This window comes from Pleurodeles waltl, chromosome 10, assembly GCF_031143425.1.
Source record: "Pleurodeles waltl isolate 20211129_DDA chromosome 10, aPleWal1.hap1.20221129, whole genome shotgun sequence".
NCBI classification, from domain to species: Eukaryota; Metazoa; Chordata; class Amphibia; order Caudata; family Salamandridae; genus Pleurodeles; species Pleurodeles waltl.
This window is the reverse complement of record NC_090449.1, coordinates 667,716,663-667,741,179: the sequence shown is the minus strand read 5'-3', so window position 1 is coordinate 667,741,179 and position 24,517 is coordinate 667,716,663. Positions and strand designations below refer to the sequence as shown.

Genomic DNA, 24,517 nt, shown 5'->3' with positions numbered 1-24,517 from the left:
CTTTCCTCCATCATCAACCCATCCCATTGCAATGAACACCCTTGAACACAATTTGAGTAACAATGTTTTATGTGTCTTAAATGTGCATTTGTGGGAAAAGTCACATTGAGTGCAAATGAGCTGAACACTGTGATAGCTAACAAATAATGACCTGGAACTGTCTGTAGTGATCACATCATGACAATGTTGTCATATCACCAACATCTGGAAAATGAGAAGCCATAGGTGACAGTAGGTTGAGATGCAAAGGGAGTGAATGCCATCATGCCACAGATAAATCAATAGTCAGGGTAATGGCCAGTTCTACTGTCTCACTTGTTTATTGGAAGTATCGTCGTATAACTGATGTTCTGTTGTCCTCATCCTCATCCTCTGCCTCCTCATCCTCGCTGTTCTCAGGGTCCACTGCTGCCACAGGGTCATCTCCAGTCCCCTCCTCCTGAAGAAAAGGCACATGTCATCTGTGGGCCAGGTTGTGCAACATGCAGCATGTCACTACTATCTTGCGGACCTTTCCGGGTGAGTAGCACAGGGATCTACCTGTCAGATGGAGGCACCTGAACCTGGCCTTCAGAAGGCCGAAGGTCTCCTCGATTATCCTTCTGGTTCGCTCATGTGCCTCATTATAACGGGGTATCAGCCCCTGTCCTGGCAGTCCTCACAGGGGTCAGCAACCACGATAGGTTTGGGTAGCCAGAGTCTCCTGCAGGTATAGAGAGTCAACATTTAGCCTTACACAATCCTATGGGGAGAACACCTGAAGGCATACACTGACATACAGTGGGTGGGGGATCTGGCTCACTTATTAGCCACACCCTGTGCCTCTGTAGTTGGGCCATCACATTTCAGATGCTGCTATTCCTCAGGACAAAGGCGCCATGCACGGACCCATGATACTTGGCAGTGATGCAGGAGATGTACTGGTCCGCCAGGCACACCATTTGCACATTCAGTGAGTGGAAACTCTTACGATTCCTGAACACCTGTTCGTTCTGGCAGGGGGGACTAGCGCAATATGTGTACCGTCAATTGCCCCAATTAGATTAGGAATATGGCCCATTGCATAGAATCCTGCCTTTACAGTGGCCACATTTTACACCTAGGAGAAAGCAATGTAGCTGCACATGTGTTTCACCAGGGCAGACAAGACCCTTGCCAGCACAATAGAAAACATTGGCTGTGACATTCCAGCTGCCAAGCCCACTGTCACTTGGAAAGAACCAGTTGCCAGGAAATGGAGCACTGATAGCACTTGCACAAGAGGGGGGGATCCCAGTGGGATGACGGATAGCTGATATCAGGTCAGGCTTCAACTGGGCACACAGCTCTGTGATTGTGGGCCTGTCCAGTCTATAAGTCAGTATAATGTGCCTGTCCTCCAGTGTAGCCAAGTCCACAAGGGGTCTGTACAAGGGGGTTCGTCTTCTCCCCCCATTCATCTGCAGCGGTAGGTATCTAACGGACACAAGAGTAATTAGGCTGTCACAATTTGAACAATGGAACCACAACCTCAGTGTACATGTTGCATGTATGTGATGGTACAGTGGGAATGACAAGGTATGTGCAAATCTAGGCAGTGACGCATTAAAGGTTAATCTGATAGTTGTCCATCACCAAGACATGGTGACCGCCTGTCCTGTATGTAAGGACAGGTGGAAGTGTGGTAACTCCGTCGATGTTGGGCGTCATGGTGGAAGGCGGTCTTGCACCGCCGTGCAATTCCTCATTGGATAATATGGGGCCCTATGGAGTACAGTGGCCAATGGGGATCTGCGCCGGTGGTGACGGTGTACACCGCCGTGGACGTGACCGCCATTTTCTATCTGATTCCTCACTTGTTTCCTGACCTTCAACAGGAGAACACCTACACTGCGTGTGCTGCTTTGACCTGTGTCTGGAACCTACCATGTCCCATGTGACGGGAAAGGGCCCCTGCCTTCCCTTCAGAAGAGTTGGAGCGATTGGTGGATGGGGTCCTACCCCAATACAGACTGCTGTATGGGCCTCAGACCAACAGGTGAGTACACCTTGGGCATGATGCATGTGTGAAGGAGGCATGGAGATGTGTTGCAAGCATTGTATCATTGGGGGGTAATGCCATGTGGTGGTGTACATGGTGTGCGCCGGCCGATGTGTGTGCCAATGGTGAAGGAAACGGGATTGGTGGGCCATATGTGTGACAGGCTGGATTGTATGTGTAATGGTGTCCTCCCATCTGTATCCCCTCTGCAGGTCAGCGCCCATCAAAAGAAGGGATTATGGCGTGCTATCGCCAAGGGTGTGCGGACCCTGGGGGTCTATGGCAGGCGTAGCACCCACCTTTGAAAACAGTGGGATCACCTGAGACGCTGGGCACGGAAGACCGCGGAGGCCCAGCTAGGGATGGCCTCCCAATGAGGAGGGGGTGCTCGTAGGGACCTGACGCCTCTGATGGTCCTCCTACTGGTGGTGGCCTACCCAGAGCTGGATGGGCACTTGAGGGCATCGCAGCAGCCACAAGGGGGTGAGTACAGTGGCCGTTACAACAATAATTTGTAGGTGGCATGGGATCCGGGAGGTGGGTGTCAGTTAGTGGGTGCCCCTTAATGCCAGGCCAGACATTGCAACGTGATCCAGCTCCAGGGTAATGGTTGAAAGGGAAAACAAGGTAACCTAGCTAGGTTGCATTTCATGTCAGACAGGGCTTAGTGGGTCCCATGAGGTGTGTAGTTGGCAGTGTTTGTCCCTCATCTTGCTGTGGCATCTAGCCAAATCAATGGCAGTTCAATGCATAGGGCTCAGTCCGGATCCCTGTGTGTGAGACGGTGCTGTGTATGCCAACTGTGGAGTTTTTGCAGTAACTGCTTCAGTGTTCTCTTTCTCTCTCTCTCTCCCCCTTTATCTTCTGTCATCCTGTCCATGTGTTAATTAGTATCATCTGGAAGAGGAGCAGGGGCACCGGCAACATAGGGAGCGGCATCCCACAGGACACGGAAGGCAGAGAACACCGATGCTGAGGGAACCAGTGGGACGGAGGGCGAGGGGAGCACCACGGCAGAGTTGACAACACAGACTCAGATACTTCCTCCAATGGAAGCTCCCTGGTGGTGGCGGACACCTCTGTGACCACCTCAGCTGCAGGTATAGCCGCCACCCCCGTACCAGCACTGCCCTCACAGTAGCCCCTTAGCGAGTTGTCCGTGCCCCCTCACCCAAGAGGGTGGGCATCTCCTTCACCCCAGGCACCTCAGGCCCTGCCCCTGTGAGCTTAGTGAGGAGGCTATTGACCTCGTGAGATCCACCTCTGTAGGGCAGTCAAACATTGTGAATGTCATTCAGGGGCTGGCATCCCAGATGCAAGAATGCACTGCATTCCTGGAGAGCACACAGTGGACTGGCGGCCCAACAGAGATCGATTCAGACTCTGGCCTCCTCTCTGATGGCAGCCATTGTCCCTGTCCCTACCATGCCCTCTCCAACTACCACTTCCCAGTCCCAGTCTCCTCAACCCCAACCCATCCCATGCACACATACAGACGAGCATGCATACAAGACAACACACAAGAGTGGTACAGTCAAACACAGGCACCACACTTCAACACACAAGCACTCACACAAACACCAGACAGTTGCAGACACAACCATATCCAATGCCTCCACTGTCTCCCCCTCCTCCTCCTCCTCCACCTCCCACACAGTCACGTCAACACACACACACCGGCATGCACTGATTAAACATCCACCATCGAGGTCGACTAACTATCACATAAAGAAGTAGTGACCTCATGTTAAATATGGATTTGATAATATAACCATACTATATGATGTACTGTTGAATTGATAGATGCTGACCAGATAGAGCGCAAAGTACTGATACATGCTGTCTGTATTGTATTCTAGGTGCTTCCTATTTCAATATTTTGTCCTGATCATGGCCCGCCTGAATTAGTTTCTTTGATTGGGGTCGAAACGCTGACATTGTATTAGAAATTGTAGATTGACTTTGAAAAATTCAGCAGGCTCACAGTACCTATGGTTATAGGTGCTTATTTGAGGCCTGATACTTTTAACCACAGTTTGGTTTTAGTTTCATGTAAATAGCAAAGCAACACTTATAACAACACATAATTCACTTCAATTTAAGTTTCCAATAAATGTGATATATTACTCACAAACCTCATCGGTACAGAAAGTTCTTTATGGTACAACCACAGTCATGGAGGTTAATTCATCTCCTTCACCCAGGGGGGCTAAAATATTTTTTGATATATTATCAACATCCACCACCAGCATCACCACACCAAGCAGCACATACACCTCACTAGCAGACACCTCCACAATATCCATGCACGCGTCCCCTATGTCCTCTCCAACCCTATCTGTCTCCCCTCCTCCTAAAGGTCACAAACGCAAGCACTTAGACACCCAACAGCCATCCACCTCACATCAGCACACTCCCCATGCACCTGCACCCAAATTCAGCACACGTACTCCTCCAACAACCACTCCCTCAACCTCCAGTCCCATCCCTCCTCCCTCTTCCCACCCCACCGTCCCTGAAAAGCTTTTCCTTGCCCAACTAGACCTCTTCCCTCCTCCTTCCGCCCCGTCCTACCCATAAGAGCAACGATCCAGCCCAGCACCTCAGCCAAACAGTCCACGCAGATAGTGGAGGTACCTCCGAGTTGTGGATGCAAGACTGTGATGGTTCCCACTCCACCAGCCAGGAAGGGTAAGGATCCCACAGCCACTGCCATGAAGGGAAAGAAGCCGTCGACTCCTGCCATGAAGGGGAAGAAGCCCTCGACTCCTGCCATGAAGGGGAAGAAGCCCCCGACTCCTGCCATTAAGGGGAAGAAGCCCCGGACTCCTGCCATGAAGGGGAAGAAGCCCTCGACTCCTGCCATGAAGGGGAAGAAGCTCTCGACTCCAGCAGAGGCTGGCAGGATGACACCACCACCAGTGGTCATAGAGCCCCCACCTCCAGCTGAGGCAGTGCAGCCCACTTCTCCTGCAGACGCTGCACCTTCACTTGCTGAGACAGTGGGGCCCTCACCTCTAGCGGAGGCTGCCCAGGAGGCACCTTCACCTGCTGACACAGAGCAGCCCTCACCTCCAGCAGAGGCTGGCAGGATGACACCACCAACACTAGTGGTCACGGAGCCCTTACCTTCAGCTGAGGCAGTGCAGCCCACTCTTCCTGCTGACGCTGCACCTTCACCCGCTGAGACAGTGCAGCCCTCACCGCCAGCAGAGGCTGCCCAGGAGGCACCTTCAGCTGCTGACATAGTGCAGCCCTCACCTACAGCAGAGGGCATGTAGGCTACCCTCCTGGGACTGCTGTACAAGGAGCTCCCTCCAGGACCAGTGTGCATGGGCAAGTCACCCACCTGAGAGACTGTGCCTTGCACTTCCCAGCACAGGGAAATGGGCATGGAGCCCCCTCCACAACCAGTGGGCAAGACACCCACCTGGGAGACTGTGGCCTTGCACTCCCCAGCACAAAGAAATAGGCATGGAGCCCCCTCCAGAACCAGTGGGCAAGACACCCACATGAGAGACTGTGGCCTTGCACTCCCCATCACAGAGAAATGGGCATGGAGACCCCTCCAGAACCAGTGGGAAAGTTCCTGAATTCGGCTGAGGTGCCCCCCAACCTCCATCCCCCTGAGGTGCCTGCCCACTTGCAAAATGATGTCCCTGCAGAGTTCAGTGCAGTTGATGAGACAAGTTGGACCTTGGGCTGTGCCGTATGGCCATGTGGGCCCTTTGTACTTTGTACTGGGCATTGGCGCTCTGTGGACAATTGTACACATCAGGTTCCTGTGGTGGCTTTTCCCTTGCTAATACATTTTCAGTACTTCCAAAATCTGGTCCTTGTTTTATTGTGCCGTGTGTCATGTGCAATTGGTTTACGTCTGCAGCTGGTTGTGTGTATGGTGAGTGTGTGAATGGTGTGTGTTGTGCGTGTGTTTGTCACTCTCCTTTTCCTTCCTCCCTCTCTTGTGTGCTAGGCGGCTGTACTCACCGTCATCGTCTTAGTCGGCGCTGGTATTCCAGGTGGAGCATGGAGTAGATGAGCATCAGGAAGACTTGAAGTTCTGGTTCCATGGAGGCGGCGGAGTCCTGTGTGTACTTGTTGGTGAGTCTTTTGTTTTCTGTGTTCTGTTTCCACCTGGCTTTTGATAGTGTTTGCACCGCCTCGGAAATCCTGTGTCATAATACAGTGGGCGGTACTTTGTCTTCCGCCTGGCTGTTGATGGTGACCGTCGGCGTGCGTGCTGTTAACGCCCTGGCGGATGGTGTGGTACATTGGCTGTCTATGGGAGTTCTCACCGCCATGGTCATAATTTGGCAGTAATTACCGCCGGCCTGTTGGCCGGTATTTCCTCTACTTTATCACTTACCGCCAATGTCATGATGAGGGCCTAAGTTGTTATTCATGTATCAGGTATGGATATTTTTTAATTTTTTTTAATTAATCTTTAAATGCTCTGCTATACATCTTTTTAAGAATGTTCTGCATTAAATTTCATTTACAGTGCTCCTTGCTGAATAGAAGCTTGATATACAGTAGGTGGATCAACAAAAAAGAACATTTCCTGGTATGAACTCAAACATCTTTCTCTGCTCAAGCTGAGACTCTAGGTTATTTACAGGAGCATTTATGTCATTGCTAGAGATAAGCATGAACTCTCTAACAGAAAACCTAAACTGGCAAAGAGTTCCACTCAGTGTATACGGTTTCATCATTCAGATAGTTTGCAGGAGAGGGTTTTCTATATCTTTTAACATAATGGTGGTGGCAGCAGAGAAAGAGGCACGGTGTATGTGTAACTTGGGTCCTTGACATTACAATGCTGTTTATGTTGGAAGGCCACATGTTTTAAAGAAGTTCTATACTTCAATATTTACATACTCACCCATAGATTAAGATGTCCATTTTCATCTAGTGAGGCCACTTGGAATGACAGGCCAGCCATTTCTAGATTTAAACAAAACAGTATTTCACTTTTTGTTAAAATTTCTCAAAACATAAGTAGCAAATGAAACACAACTTTTGGTGTAGCCATGCTTTAAAGTTAAAATATTTGTAACAAGGAACATTAAACAATCCCCTTTGGCAGATAGAATACATATGGTATTGGCAAATGCATAGATAATATTCAGTCATCACAAAATTAAAGATAAAACGTAGAAGATTGTTCCTGGTCCAATAATCTAATCACTTTGCACTCACTAGCAGCTGCTCAGAATGTAGAGCACGGTGGGGAGAAGAAATATGGTTTTATTGAAAACATAGGGGCTATTATTATACCGTTTGAGGATTGTAAATGCAGACCAGAAAATGTGCATTAAAATTAACAATTGCAAATGCCCCTTCAACACCAAACCATATCACCCACTGCAGGTTCATCAATAAAGCTGTAAACCAGCAACAAAACTGTTGACAACTCTATCATCACCAGATAATGGGTCTATGACCTTAAAAAAGAAGCTGATGCCACCAATTTCTGGCTTTCTTTCTGAATTATCATAAATCCTTACAGGAGCAAAATAAAATATGAAACTGAATAAGGCTGTAAACACATTAACTCTGAATAAACACATATATCCCCATTGGCCTGCAGTTTAACCGGCTTGCAAATAGATCTATGCCAAACAGACTCCAACTCCTAAATCCTCAGAAAAATCTAACTGTTCAACATCCAATCACTGGAACCACAGAAATTTCTCAAATTTCAATATGCAATTGTACTCCTCAACCCAGGGATATAGAAAGTTTTCAACATAATCTTCGTGTCCAGGCTCTTGCCACTCCTGGCTGTTACTGCAAGGGCTCTCAAATCTGGTGATGCCCCACTTGTCCAATACCTCATCGTCACAACATTGTCCACCCTCAATATAATGCAACATTCAACCAGATTTTTTTGTAAAATTCTTCACAGCAAATGATGCTTTCAATAACTCCTCACAATGTATGTGAGCCTTCAATTCTTCCTAAGGTGCACAAATCCCTGCATCTCATTCCTTTTGCATTCAAACTGCCATCCAACTTTATTACAAGCTCTGGATCCTCTCCAAAAACTCCTCTAATGTTCCACACTTTCAAACTATTCAACACCCACTCCACTTGTGAGCCTCCTGGCTCAACAATATTTGCTGTGAACACTTCATCCTCCACTTTCAGTGGGTGCTCTTTTACCTTTGCAATGCACGATTAGGTGACCGACCCAGAGAAATGTCCTGAAAAGAACAAGGTGACAAATGCTACTATCCTTATCCCTTCCAGAACCCTAAAAACACCTACTACTCCTATATACCCATCTCTAACCCTTTAAAACACCTTACTATGTTTTATCACTACCCATCCATAAATGCTAAAAGAAAATAGGACTCCTTTCACACTTAATAAACTTAAAATCACTCACACACTTTATTTTATGTAAAAAATAATTACTGAATAATTATTTACATTAAATACTTTAAAATAAAATGAATTTTACTTAATTACTGAAATGTCATGTTTTAATGTTTTCTAAGCATGGCTCTAATTGTGTATGCAATTGTGTACAACTCAGGAATATGTGTGGTGTATTTTACAAACCAACACAGTTATCGGTAGAGGCTGGCAGAAGGTGCCTTTACTGTGGCAATGTGTAACTGTTCGACCACCTGTTGACATAAAATTGCGGGACATGGGAAGTCTTTAAGAGAGTAATGTCATTAAGTTGAAAATAAGACTGTCCACAGGTGTAGCATTTTAAATTACTTCACGTCCACAAATCCTATAAGATGCGGTCACAATGACTGGATCATGCCAACACTGATGTGACGTGAGATGTCGTGAGTAATGTCATCAATGCTGAAATTTAACATTTCATGAATCATGTAATAAGTGAGGTCAAAAGGTGCATGATGGGAGCGCAAGCCATAGTTAGCTCTGTAATCTATAATTTGTGAATTTCAGTGATTTTTTGGGTTTACACAGTAGTTTCAGATCATTTCAACACCTAACTAAAACATCACTTTAACAGTTGTTTTTGTCACTGAATTTATGCAGGTTTCTTAATGTACGCTAAGGGTTATTTCCATACCTAACTATAATGTAAAACTCTTAGTTTTTTTCAGTGACTTTTGGGGATTTTTGATCGTATTCAGCCAACACCCCTGCTGGGGGCTGCCTTTGTTTGTATGCAGTGGCGGAGTTGGGTGCCTAACCGCCGACTACACACAACCATCAACAGAGTCCATGAGTCCTGTAATGGTGACTGCAACATTTTCTTCTCAGTAACAACCAGCCAATCTGATCGCACAACACCGCAGGACCAGTACCACAGTACTGAAATTACCAACACCATGTGGTCCACCTGAAGTCCAAACAAATGCTTGCCACTGAAGACTATGTTTAATAGGTTCTGTTCCACCTCATCCCTAAACCCTGGCACCCGTAGCCAGGCATGTCAGTGAAGAAGGATGCTCATATTGAGGCCCCTCGATGCAACGTCTACATCGTCTGCATTGAGGGCACATCTGATATTAGGGTTGCTAATATATTTGTCAACAACAACCAACTCCTGTCTTTTATCCTGGTGGCCCTCTGGTAGGTGCTTCACCAGCTCCTTGATCTCCTTCCAGTGGTATGTATCATATCTGGGGAGAAGCACTTTCAAGCTAACTGTACCAAAATGAACATTTAATATAACAAAATACATAACACGTATCATGTATAATATGGTCGTATATTGCCATCTCAGGGTTTGACATTTACAAACTACTCATACTTTGACCTAGCGGTTTATAATTTTACTAGAACCCTTAATGGCAATATAGGACCATATTTTAGTGTTAAACATTACGTATTCTGTGTGTGTGTATATATATATATATATATATATATATATATATATACACACACATATATATTAAAGTTAATTACTACACTTAAATCGTATCTGAGATTTAAAGACCTGCCATAGAAAAGATTGTAAAACTTACCTGCGATGAAATTACTCCTGATGTAACTCTGTGATGCTGAATATCATACCAAATTATTTAATACTCCTAACCTCTAAGTAAAGACCATTGAAAAGCTGCACCTTGGAAAAAAATAGTAACCCTTCATCCTTAAGGCTGAATCCTAGAGAGTCACCAGAATGTCATTTCCCTGGCTGTCATCTCAATTTTAATTTAGAAAATAAAAGTGGGAAACAAATTACTTCTCAGACCACAGAAAGAAAGCAGAGTACATTGAATAGACAGATGTTTGTAACAATAAGAAACATTGACTATCATAGGTTAGTAATGTTTTCTTCTCCTTGGGACACCTTTCTCAAACTTCATAACATTAGAATTAAATAATATACAATACCCCAACCAGTGGTAAGAGGGGACAATAAAGTAAAAGGCAACACATCGAAAACTCTAAAAGATCTACTGATACAAAATCTGTTTTTAGTAGGGCTTGCCATATATGAGGATCTGTGACAGTAATCATATTTGCATGGTACACATCCCTATTCAAAATAGCAGTTTCAACAATACATTGCCGTCTGTTCCTAGTTTCCAGCCATGTATCTTGTGGAATGAACCTGGCCTTTGACAGAGATGTGTAAACTGTCTTGCCATAACAAAACAGTTTGGCAAGGTAGAAAATAAGTTACTTGCCTGTAACTATAGTTTTCCAGCACTGGTATCTTTCATAGATTCACATGCTTGAATCATTCACTGTCGTCAAATAGGTAGTTTATGGGGACATTACAAAGCAGTAGAACAAATTACACAAACTATAATGGATAAAAAACATGCATTTGATTAAATTATCTACATAATTTACAAGGGACCAAACTTCAGACAACAGCACCCTACATAGGCATCTCTCCTCAGATTTTCAAGAGCTAGTGGGAACTAAGGGCCTTATTTAGAGTTTGGCAGATGGGGTTACTCTTTCACAAATGTGACAGATATCCCGTCTGCCATTCAACAATTTCCATATGATATAACAAAATCATTATACGGTGGGCGGGGTGTGCATCACAGAATAACTCCATCTGCCAAACCCTAAATCAGTACATAAAGAAAATGAGGTAAACCCAGTAACCCCAGGACCCGGGTATTTAAATATAATAGGACATTTCTGGCCCCAAGGGGGAAGTGTAGCCTTCGACTACCACGGCAATCAATTTATTTTTTAAGAAACCTTGCGAACACACAAGGCTGAAAGAACTTATAAGAGTAACATTTTATTCAATTATTAACAAGATTCAACATACTGAGGTGCTCCTGAGATAACGGCACAGTGAAACGTGATTAGTGAAAATATATAAGGTGCCAAGTTTTATCTACAATATATACAGATTGTGGTTAAAAAATATATATAAAGTGATCTTCAAAGGGACCCCTTCAATCCAGGTGTTCAGAAGTCACTCATTTCATTATGGAATAATCCACAAGAATTAATGTCGATTTCGACCTCAAAAAAAGGAACCAATCATAAAAGGGTCATAATCAGGACAAAAGTCATGCTTTTCAAGTAGCACCCACACAACACCAAATACTAAAACTTTTCTTTCCAATGCGTCCAATTCACAATCTATGACAAGTTGGCATCCGTACTCAGATCAGAAGCTGACTAAGGGATTGCTTTTGTGATTCATACAACAATTCCTATGGGTGTGTCAAGGTTAATTCACAATAACAGATACATATTGAGAATATTGATTATCGTAGAAAAGTATACTTGGATTTGGGATCAAGGGGAATCATTGATTGTGGATTGGACGCATTGGAAAGAGAAGCGTTAGTATTTGGAACCTTTTATATTTTCACTAATCACGTTTCACTGCGCCGTTATCTCGGGAGCACCACAGTATGTTAATTCATGTTAATAATTGAATAAAATGCTGCTCTTATAAGTTCTTTCAGCCTTGTGTGTTTGCAAGGTTTCTTAATAATAAATTGTTTGCAGTGGGAGTCAAAGGCTACATGGGCCAGAAACTCTAAATCAGGCCTTAAGTCCCTATATAATAAGGGGAGCCTCTAAGAGGAGAAGGGTTGGGTCGAATGTGAATCTATGAAACATACCAATACCGGAGAATTGTAGTTACAGGTAAGTAGCTTATTTTCATCTCCAATATTGGATCTTTCATAGAGTCACATGCTTGAATCAGAATAGAAAGCAGTTGGAAGAACTATGCCTGTGTTTCCAAGTTGCCACTCTACATATACTCTCCAGAGGCTGATCAGTGAATAAGGCAGTTGCAGTAGAGACCGGTCTAGTAGTGTGCATGTTAACTTTATTTGTCAAAGGCCTTTCAGCCTTGGAACGGGAGAATTGGATAGCAGCTGAAATCCATCAAGCTATGCTCGCCTTGGAAACTGGACCACCTCTGTAATGATTCCCGTATGTTGTTAACAGTTGATCTGTTTTCCGAAATTGTTTAGTGTGATGTAAATAAAATTTCAGGCACCTTTTCACATCCAGTTATGTAGCTATTTTTCTGTTGCCATCTGTGGATTTGGAAATAAAATCTTTAGCACAATAGGTTCACTAAGATGGGAATCCGAAGGAACCTTGCAAATGAATCTGGGATTAGTTCTGAGAATCACTGTCATTTTTAAACTGTAAGAATTGTTTGTTAATTGTGAAGGCTTGTATTTCACTAACTCGTCTGGCTGAAGAAAGCCAAGAATAATGTCACTTTCCACGTTAGAAATTTGACCTCTGCCTTATGTGTAGGCTTAAATGAACACATCATTAGCTGGGCAAGTATTGTATTAAGCTGCCAAGTTGGAGGAGGATATATTATTGGAAGGAAAACTCTGAAAAGGCCCCTTAAGGAACTGCTAAATGGCTCTATTAGATTAAAATGATGGTGAACCAGATGAACATCTGTACCTTGAGGTTGCTGCTAGATGCACTTTAATAGAAGCGTGAACTAAACCTGATTTTGCCAATGATAAAAGGAAAGGTTAAAGCTGCTCTGGTGGTGCTAAAGAAGGGCGAATATTTATTTTCTGGCACCATAAACAGAAACGCTTCCACTTTAATTGATATGTTTTATTAGTGATGTCAGCTCTACCTTTTGCAAGAATGTCTCTGCATTCTTGAGGGATATTTATAATTGCGAACTGATGGTATTCAGGAACCAGGCGGATAACTGCAGAGAAGTTGGGTTCAGATGAATTACATGGTTGCGGTTCATTGTCAATTTTGCCTTAGAGGCTTCTGCTGAATGTAATGCGCTTCTGATAGTGGTAACAGTTCTGTGAACTATTGTTGTCTGTCTGGGCCATCTCTTCATTTTACGGGGAAGTCTGGGTATTAGAAGGACCGGGGGAACGCGCAAGCAAAGATCCCTGACCATCTGATTAAAAATGCATTCCCCCATGACCCTTGTTGTGGGTACCGGCTTGCGTAGAATTGGCATTTCTGGTACTCTTGTGTTGCAAAGAGTTTCAGTGCTGGTTTGCCCCACTGATGGAAGATCTTGTTCAAATTTGAGTTCCTATTTGCGGCAGCTGTTCTTGTTTCTGCTCAATGTGTCCTGCAAAAAGTTGTTTGTACCTGAAACATGTTCCGCTCATAATGTTATTTGGTTTTTCAAAACCCATTTTAAAATCTTCTGCGCCTTTTTGGATCGGGCCAAAGATCTTGTGCCCCCTTGCTTGTTCACATAGTAGATACTGGTGGTAGTGTCTGTGTGTTTTAATACTGATAAGTCTCTTATCCTTAGCAGGAATGCTTGGAGACTTAATGAAATTGCTTTGAGCTCTGGCAAATTTATATGCAGTTTCATCTGACTCGGAGACCATTACCCACTTACTAGTAGGTTTTGCAAATGAGCACCCAAAACCTATAAGGAAGCACCAGTGGTAATTATGTAATTGGTTATCTAGTGAAAGAATGTTGGTCCCTAAGATAGATTGCTTGCGTCTGTCCACTAGGGTAGAACCTTTGTCATGCTTGGAGCGATCTTGATCAGATCGTCATATGATCCTTCTATTAGAATCCTATTAGAATCTATTGTTTGTCTAATTCCTTCTGTAGTGGCCTCATTCTCAAATGGGTAAGAGGTACTAGTAAGATGGCAGAGAACGTCATCCCTAGAAGAGATTCGAACAGGTGTACTGAATCGGACTATTTTTTCAATAGTCTGGGTGCTCATGCTATGAGCCTTTTTTGCCTTTCCGGGAATAAGAATGCTTTGTCTTGGAAAGCATCCAAAACTGCTCCCAGGAACCTTATCCTTGCCAATATATGAATTGATGACTTCTGATGACTAGCAGTGAAAACTCAAGCATTCAAATAATAACAGACAAGCCACTGTAGCACTTGAAGCTTGAAAGGCAGCAGGTGCTTTTATGAGCCAATCATCGAGGTATGAGAATTGATGGAAACCCATCTGCCTTAGGTGGGCTGCCACTGGGGCTAGACATCTCGTAAAGATATGAGGGGCTGATTTGAGCCCAAAAAGGGAGGACTCTGAATTGATAATGAGTGCCGGTTACCCTGAATCTCAGGAATTTGCCATGTTACAGATGAATAGGGATATGAAAGTAATCATCCTGTATATCTAAGGTTGTCATGTAATCTCCGTGACTGAGGAGATGCAGGATGTCTTGAAGGGTTTCTATGCAATAGGACTGCTTCCTCAGGTATTTGTTCAGGTCCTGAGATCCAAAATGGGTCGCCATTTTCTTTAAGAAAAAACAGAAGTAGAAACCCATTCCTTTATGGAAGTGGGGTACTTTCACTATTTTTTTTTTTTAGAATTCTGAAAACTTCTCTTTGGAGTAGATGGAGATGAGGTAGGTGCACTCGCTTTGGTGGAGTGTTGGGTGGGATTAGTTTGAATTCTAATGTATGACCGTAGGAGATCAGATCTAACACCCATCTGTCCGATATTATTTGCCACCATTGATTGGAAAATTGTGCTCCCACAGGTTGAAGGTCTGTAGAGGGTTGAACTGGCACTTCTGTAGTGTCACTGCTTTCTGCCAGTGTTGCTTGCTGTGTTGTTTGTTTTCTTCCAGGTGTTTACTTTGTGTAAGATGCTGGTGGTGATGATCTATACAGCTGTTGTTGATAGGAAGGCCAATATTGCTGCTGAAAGGGCTGATATTGTTGGTACTTCTGGTAGCACCCTCTATATGAAAACATGTGCTCCTCAAAAGGGTGTCTTTCTTATTTGAGAGGTGCCCAAGGATCTCGAGGCATCTGTGTCTGCCTTGTCTGTGTCATCGACATGTTTCCTGTTTCCCAAACAATACCTCTGCTTCGTATGGCATATCTAAAATTTTGCTCTCTACTTCATGCCTGAATCATCGAAGGATTCTTGAACCAGCGCTGAGCCACCTGTGAAACCTCTGAATCTGGTCTTGGATGCCCAACCAGACATGCAGGCGAGTCTTCAGGTGTCTTGTATTTCTTGCCAATCCTTAGCAGGACAGCAGAAACTGTAGCATAGTTTTTCATAATCTTCGTTCCTTCCTCCTAACTGTAATTGACTATTGAGATCGCTTTAATAGACTTCTTGGTAGGCCTTTTGATGTCAGGCAGGAAGCAGTCTGACTGTTTAACAGTTGAGGCAATTGAAGTCTTTTTGCATCTCTTTCCAAGAGCGTATGAAAACCTCCAATAACATCAGGTGCAGAGTCCACTGGTTGTAGTGCAGATGGAGAAGGTGTCAGAATCAAATAATCATTCCATTTGTTGTGAGTAGACTGATTGCCAGGGATTTCCCCTTCTTCTATGTAATCATCCAAGAAGGATGGTTCATCCTCAGGAGGTGCTGTAATGCTGGATGCTGGAGTCATCCTAGGTGTAAGAGGTGGAGGTATAGGTCCAGGAGTTCCCGGCATTGGAGCTTGAGGTGGGCGCATGGACTGCATTGAAAGTGTTGCCTTGGTGGTTCTGGGAACCTTTTGTAAAAATTCCTGCAACTAGCCTGAAAGGTTTTGCACCAACGCTAGAGCAACATGGATAATGACTTCTTGGGATGGAGGGTGAATCCAGTGTTCCATTGTTTAGGCTTCTTCATGTGTTGCGGCTGTCTTGGAACATAATATTTTTCGTACTACTCTTCCTCATCCTCCTCCTGCTACTTAACATTCAGTCCAGACAGGCTGTGAGCTGCTCCAAAAGGACTGTCATTGTCTGAATCATCCTCATCAAATAAGTGGCTTGGCAGGAAAGGAGAAACCTTACTTGGGGTTGTAGGCTCTGGGCACAAAAATACTTGTGCTGGTATATCCTTCGGCCACTGCACCATTGATGATGTCGTCACTGATTGTGTAGGTAGGATTAACGACGGTAGACGTTTCTTTGCAGGTGTTTTTTCTATCAACAACGTGCCTTTATCTATGGTCCTTTTGTCGACAGTGTGTGCACTGACTGTGTCCTCGTCTACGATGTCTTTGCCGAAGGGATAGTCATCAACAGGGTCATCATTGGGCTGGTCATCACCGATGTCATCGTCAACATGGTTGTCAACATTTCTGTCATTGTTGCTGGCATTTTAGACAGCGATAATGCCATCATCAACATTTTCAAAGCCATCTTTGATTTCATCGTTGACTGTTCTGAGTAGGACTTTGCTAAATGTAGGGCCAGGTGGAGGAAGGAGTGGTAGGCTCTGATCTTGCAGTTTCTGAGGAGATGTTTTTCTCTCTCTATGAGAACGGTCTCTTGAAGCCTCATGATTAGTCTTTTTTAAGGCTTTCCTAGGTGATGACCCCAGTCACAAGATCTTTCCCTTTTACGTGACCTTTCTTGAGAATGAGTTGAATTCTCATCATCCTACTCATCAGAAATAACTGATTTTCTTGTTTTTAATTTCTGCAGCCATAAGAGAAAAACTTTGTTACTCACCTGCAACTCTCGTTCTCCAGTATTGGTATAATTCATAGATTCACATGCTTGAATCATTCCCTGTCGTCGAAGTGGGAATCACAAGGTACTTTCTAAAGCAGTAGAAACAGTACACATGGCTTATAATGGCAAAATAAATTGATTTCAATAGCTTATTCACATAACTTATGAAGGGATTGAACTCCAGCCAATAGCACTGTCTAGAACACTCCCTGAAGAGGCATCTTTTCTCAGATTTGCAAGCACTAGTGGAAAAGGTGTCCACTTACAAGAAGGTAGGAGGGCGGGTTGCATGTGAATTTATGAAAGATACCAATACTAGAGAACGAGAGTTACAGGTAAGTATAAACGTTTTTCCCCAGTATCGGATCAGAATTCTTAGCAGTTATTTTTGAACTACAATATCATGCTCAATTATTACAACGGCAGATGGTACACAAAGGAAAATATATATATATACATATAAATATAATATAATGTAAGGTTCACTTTATTGGAACAGATGACGTAACATTTCTTGATCCACAGCTGCATCACTGCACTGTGACGAGTCCGGGCAATAATGCGGAGTGAATGTATGCTTGTTTTTCCAAGTCACTGCACGACATATGCATTTAATAGGCACTCCAGCAAACAGGGCTGTTGTTGTAGAGACTGCCCTAATAGAGTGTGTCTTAGCCTTTTCTCTCAAGAGTCTACCAGCCTCAGAGTTGCAGATTATGAATGGTTGCTGATATCCATCTCGCAATGGTTGTTTTGAAAACCAAAGCGCCTTTCCATTTGAGAATAGCTCCATACAGCCAACGTATGCAGTGTTATATCTGCAGGTGTCAGCAGATTTGAAAAAAATGTCTTAAGGACAATAGGTTTCTTTCAGATGAAATTCAGATGAACTTTAGGAATGAACCTGGGATTAGTTCTTAGAATTACAGCGTCATTTTCAAACTGTAAGAAAGGTTCCTTTATAGTGAAAGCTTGTATCTCACTCACTCTTCTGGCTGAAGACAACGCTAAACATAATGCTACTTTCTTTCCATATAAGGAATTGCAACTCTGCTTTGTGGATAGGTTTGAAAGGGCTCTTTATCAACTGTGCCAGCACTGTGTTAAGTTGCCAGGATGGCAGAGGAGCCTTTATCAGAGGTAATACTCTGAATAAATCTTTAAATAACTGCATTATAGTCTATTAGATCATAACAAAGGTGAGCCAGAAGTCCTCCTGTATCTTGTAATTGCTGCTAAATGTACTATCATCGGAGAGTGGACCAGGCCTGATCTAGCCAAGGAAAGAAGGTACAGCAAGATCTGTTCTGGAGTAGTCAAAATAGGGTGCATTTGTCACCTTTGGCACCATAGGCAGAAGTGTTTCCATTTTAATCCATATGTTTTATTAGTACTATCCGCTCTGGGTCTTGCAAAGATATCACTTACAGTCCAGTGGCATATCTAAATGTTGAAGCTCATGGTATTCAGCCACCAGGCAGATAAGTGCAGAGAAGTCTAGTTTGGTGCAGTACTTGCTTGTGGTTCATTGGCAGCAAGTCCTTCTGAGGTTCCAGCTGAATTTGAGTTTCCTCTGACAGCAGTGGAAGTTCTTTGAACGAGTGTTGTCTGGGCCACCGTGGGGCATTTAAGATTATTCGACACGGTTCCCTCTTCATCTTTCTGAGATGCCTAGGTATTATAGGGATCAGAGGAAAAGCATACACAAAGATCCCTGACCACCTAATCAAAAACAATTTCCCCCACGACCCTTCTTGAGGGTACCAGCTTGCGTAAGATTGGCATTTCCAATTCTCCTGAGATACGAAGAGATCAGGTGCTGGCTTGCTCCATTGCTCAAAGATTGTGTTAAAAATAGGTGGGTTTAGTTCCCATTCGTGGCAGCTGTGACCTGTCCTGCTTAAAGTGTTGCTCCTTCCTGGCAGATGTTCTGATCAAATTGTAACTTGATGCTCTAAAGCTCATTTCCATATCTCTTGAACCTCCGGCGATAGGGTCCAAGAGCTTGTACCTCCCTGTTTGTTCTGGCTGTGCATACTGCTTGTGTTGTCTGTTTGCATCAACAATTAATAAACTTTTATTCTTTGCAAAAAAGCTTTGAGGGCAAGTGAGACTGCTCTGAGGTCTGGGAAATGTATGTGCATCTGTGTTTGATCTAGGGTCAATCTCGGAGTAAAATTTGACTTGGCTCTATCTTTTTATCCTCAAGCCCTGGCAATGGCATGAACATGCTTTAGCCTTGTTTAGTCCTCCAGAAATTCTTTCAATTTCTACTTCTTGCTGGTAGGAAGATATTTGCTTTGCATTTGCTGTAATTACCACAAGTTTGGATTATTGCAATAGCCTCTATGCAGGCAGCTGCAAGCGACTAATACTTAAGCTTCTGATGGTTCAGAATGTGGCCACAAGATTGGTGTTGCAACTCCCTAAACAAAGCCCTGCCTCAGCATCCTTGGGGTAATTGCATTGGCTTCCCATCCACAAACTAATTTTGTTTAAGCTTTTTGTTACTAGTTTTTAGAGCTTTTAACAACACAGGACCCAAATATATCACTGCCCGTGTCACCGGTATAACATACAAAGAGTGCTGAGGTCCTTCAACACCAACTTGTTAAGGCCCCCCCCTCTTACAGACTTAAATCTCGAGGAGGTAGGCCATTCATGGTGATAGGGGCCAAAGCCTGGAACCTATTACCCATCGTAGGCTCACAAACTGAACAAAAATTCAAAAAGGCCCTCAAAACCTGGCTTTTCCAGGCCTCAGATAATTTGTGCCTGTCTCTCATCTAACACGCAGACCTTTACCCCTGCTCATATACAGACATTCAGGGAAGTTGGCTATTTCTAGCAAAGTACCAGGATGCTCTCTTGAGAGTGGCAGTTGTGTCATACAAGCACATAGCCATTCAATTATAATCATAGGATACTTTTTCCGCAGATTTGGAGATCCTGCAGATGTGCACCCCACCCTTCTATGGAAGTGTCTGTAGTAATGACGTATTCTGGGATGTGGGGTAAGAATGTTAGCCCCAATGAGAAATTGCCTGAGTCTGTTCACCAAGGAAGGGCCTGTATCATAGTTGGTGTGAGGACGATTATATTGTCGAATGAGCCCTCTTTTGAACTCACTGTTCACGTACCCCTTCCTGTAAGGGTCTCATCCTTGGCCGGCACAGGGTATTACAAGCTGGCCGATGACATCATGCTGGGGAGGGATTTGGGAAGACAAACAGAAAGGACCTTCTTTCCGAAATGTTAGGTGCTAATATTATGAGTTTCCCTATGCTGTATTGTACCTAGACCTGCCCCTAGAAATATGTTTGTGGAGGGATGTAGCAGAGATTTGTGATAATTAAGCGTTAGAACCAAAAAATTCAAACATCTGTTTACAGTTCATTGTAGCCTTTGACACTTGATGGGCAGATGGTGGTTTTATGAACCAGTCATCAAGGTAAGGGAACACCTGGAGGCCTTTTTACCTAAAGTGAGCTGCTACTAGGGCTAGACACTTTGTAAAAATACGATGGGCTGACCTGGGACCAAAGGGAGGAATTTGAATTGACAGTGAGTGCCAGCTACTGTGAATCTGAGAAACTAGCGATCCTTTAGATGAATGGGGATATGGAAAAAGGCATCCTGCAAATCTAAGCCTGTCACATAAGCTCCATGATTGAGGAGATGAAGGATTTCTTAAAGGTTTATCATATGAAAAGATTGCTTTTTTTCAGGTATCTGTTCAATTTTCTGAGGTCCAGAATAAGTCACCATTCTCCTGATTTTTTCTTTATGAGGAAAAATTACCATTGTCATTGATGACGACAACATAGCCGTCACCGAGGTCGTCGTCGACGGGGTTGTGGTGGTCTACTTGGTTGTTGTCGTTGTCGTAAATGCTGCCAATGCTGTTTCTGAGGACGGTGTTGTTGTCATGGAGACCTTCATCACCGGCTTAGATTTTTACCATGGGTGGCTCTGAGGAGGATTTTTCTTGATGTAAAGCCACGGCTGAAGGAGTGGTAGGCTCATATCTTGTGGCTAGTGAGGAGGGTTTACTTTACCTTTTTCTCTTTGTAAGAAATGCCTTTTGAATACTCATTGTGAGTCTTTTTATGGCTTTTTTTGGCTTTTCTATATGCCCCTCCTGACCCCGGTGCAATCGCTCCCTTATCTTTGACCTTTCCTGTGAGAGAATGGAATCAGCACTGTCCTTCTCATCAGAAATTATATTGACTCTTGATTGAAATGTTTGTAGTCACATTCAAAGTCCCCTTCTCTATCTTTAAGGGTTTTAGTTGATAAAGTCCAACAGATTTTACAGTCCTTTACCTTGTTGACAGGATGATGGCAGTAGATACACTCCTTGTGAGGATCTTCGGAGTTTATCCTCTTCCTTCCAAGAGGGTCTGTAAAGTCCTTTCTTGAATGCCTATGACATGTTAATGTCAGGCTCTGATAAGTTAAACAGTGAAAGTGAGTCTGGATGATCAAACTCAGGGCAATAGCTGAAGACCTGAGCAAAGTTAAGGGAGACTCCCTTTCACACACCGTAAGGTAGAAAATCTAATAGAAGATGCCTCTGCAGGGAGTGTTCTATAGGGTGCTCTTGTCTGACTGGCTGGAGTTAGGTTCTTCATAAATGATGAAGGTAAGCTGATAAAGTCAATGTCTGTTGCCATTATAAACCAATACAAGCTATGTATACAGTTTCTACTGCTTTAGAATGTACCATGGAACTCCTGACTCAAAAATGGGGAATGATTCAAGCATGAGAATCAGTGAAAGATCCAGTACTGGAGAAACCTCCCTTCCCTATCCTTAAGGGTTTTTGAGGAAAAGGTGCAGCAGATTTTACAATCTTTTACCTTGTCTGTAGGGTGTAGGTACTAGATACACACCTTGTGTAGGTCTTCAGAATGAAGTCTCTTTTTCCCACAAGTTCCACAGGATCTAACAAGTTATTTCTTCAATGGTTCTGACATTTTAATAGTATCTGGTAGATGTAGGTTAAAGTTATTCAGATGTGCCATAGTGGTGAAGAACTGAGCAGAGCTCAGGGAGACTCTCCCTTCACATGACGTGCGGTAGAAAATCTGGGGGGCAATTACACTGTAGGAAGTGTTCTAGAGGGTGCTTTTGCCTCAATGGCAGAAGTTTAGTTCCTTGTAAATGAAGTGAATAAGCTAATAAAATTCATGTATTTTAGCCATTACAGGTTTTGTAATGTACTGTGGAACTCCTGCTTCGATGACTGGGAATGATTCAAGCATGCGAATATATGAAAGATCCAATACTGGAGAAGTAAAGAAAAATGAAATTCCATTGAATTCCATTGAATATACTACACCTCTGACAGGTTAGGGAAGAAAGAAGTCCTACTCGAGCTCCCTGAGATGTCAATAGATGGTGGGAGTTTCCTTCATGAATTATGGAAATGCCCAATAACCTGAAAATTTGCTTGAAGATTCAAAATAGACTTTCAGTGTTACTAATATGGCAGTTCTCAAAACAAAATCACCAATCCTAGGGATAATGGAGGACATGAACGGTCTCCAAGGCTTTTGTACATGGATAGTGAATGGCTTTCTCCTGATCAAATAAGATAAAGAGTGACAGTGGAGATCAGAGAGTTCAAACCCTATACTGGATCCAAGGTATTTGCAACTGTCCTCATGTACAGGAGGCAGTAGACAGAGCCAGAGGCTGTCCTAAGATACACAATAGAATTTGGGAACCTTGGTTGGATTATTTGTATATCATTCCACCATGATCAGATACTATAGTACAGAATAATATCATGAACAGTGCCTGAGACCCTCACGGGTGAGTAGTGCGCTTTACAAATTTCTGATTGATTGATTCTGCCCGGTAAGTGTCATAGGATCAGGTGGGATAACAGTAAGTCACTATTTGGTGGAAGAGGCACCCCATCGCAGCCACCTCTACCCTAGCCTCTGCCGTTTCCAAGATAGCTACCTCTTCCACTGGCTGTAGAAGTGTACCCCTCTTAAAATGGTTCCTGTTGCAAGTATACCTGTATCTGAAGTGTGTCTGCAACTTTGGTGCCTCCACTTGCTTGCAAAAGGCTGGCTTGGCAGACTGAGGTGGTCATTCAGAGTTTGGCGGTCATTACCGAAGACCACCGTACAAGCGGCTGCCAAAAGACCGCCATTGATGGCGGAGCGAAGACCGCCTCATTACGAGTCACCCACACAACAATGCCCAAAATAGACCCAAAAAACGGCAACATCGGCCGAAACAACGGCATAAAGAAGGCACCTACACCACCAGCACCGCCACGCCACGCCGAGAATCTCCTGCCCGCCAAATAATGATTCACAAATCAGCACCGTGGTCCCAACACTGCAGCAAACCATTGGCGGTCCGATCCAATGTGGGAAAAAAAGACACCACCACCTGAACAACTGCAACATATTGAACAATACCATTATCCAACACCTAAGACACATACACACACCTGTCCACAGCACTACAAAACACACTCCCACACATACCCAGAACCCTTTGCAACCAGAAACTCTGACAGAAGGTCCTGACCATTCTACATCTAGAAGGGCTGACGGGAATACCTACAGGACTGGACACTGGTAAGTCGACTGTACTTCCCGGCCAACATGTTCCTGTGCACAGCATGAACCACCAATACCCTCTTAAACCCGAACACCACCCTAACTGCCAAATCCACCATGGACCCAATACCCCCTCTTGCATGCCACAGCACCCTACTGACATCATTCCCTCACAGGCCCACCTAGTGCATGGATACCTCACAGTGCAGCAATTACCACAACTACCACAGTGCAACACTCCCTACCCTTGCATGACTGGTACATCCATGTCACATCTCTGCAATTGCACGTTAAACCATGACACTCCTCATCATCAATAAGCATAAGGAATGCACATAAGTAAATGGCAATGACCGCAGCAAGACAAACATTGACTATCCTCCAAAATAGTCCCATTGCAAGATTCCACTGATAGTAACACAAGCAGTGGGCTGGTAACTGTCAATGCCATTACTGCCCTGCAAATCCAGTTACTGGTGACATACAACCCTGTGTGTCACTGCTACAATACCATCATCTGACACAATACCTCTCATAAAACAGGTCTCCCAAGTACTACCACACAGCAGAAGAGCCCAGTGACAGAACGCCAAGGCCTGGAAGCAGGTCCAATAAGGGAGGACTCCACCGGAAGTCTGGATATGGACGATGAACCTGGCCCATCAAGCATGAGTGGTCAGCCCACCACCACCAGCCTCACCCTGCCCACAACTGACACCACCTCCCCTGTGGCAGCCAATGCACAGCAGTGCCCACCTTCCCAAACCTATGTCCCAAATTCAAATTAAACATTAGTGTGCCCCACAGGACAAGGGCAGGAGTCAACAGTGTAAACTGAAGACAATGAGTGTCCTGTTGTCAGTGGGAGGGGGCACACTGCTCCAGGGGCACAGGCACAGGGGGCAAGGGCCAGTGTGGGGGCAATCGTGGGCCTAGGGATGAGGCAGGTACAGGACAAGACTGGCCAGAAGGTCGTCTCGTGAGTCCTGGGAGCCTACCAGCAAACCCACGACAATATGGGCCAGATACTCAGGAGGCCAAGCTGCAGTGGCAGGCACTCAATGCCACCATGGTC

At 44.2% G+C, this 24,517-nt stretch overlaps 1 protein-coding gene across 2 annotated transcripts in view; it reads right to left on the bottom strand.

Moving 5' to 3' along the window:
• Window positions 1-24,517, bottom strand: part of DYNC2I1 (dynein 2 intermediate chain 1) — a 436,420-nt gene that overhangs the window by 91,711 nt on the left and 320,192 nt on the right. For both annotated transcript variants that reach the window (XM_069211167.1, XM_069211168.1), the window contains one exon: window positions 6,903-6,964. In XM_069211167.1, coding sequence (XP_069067268.1) covers window positions 6,903-6,964 — 62 coding nt within the window. The remainder of the gene's footprint in view (window positions 1-6,902; window positions 6,965-24,517) is intronic.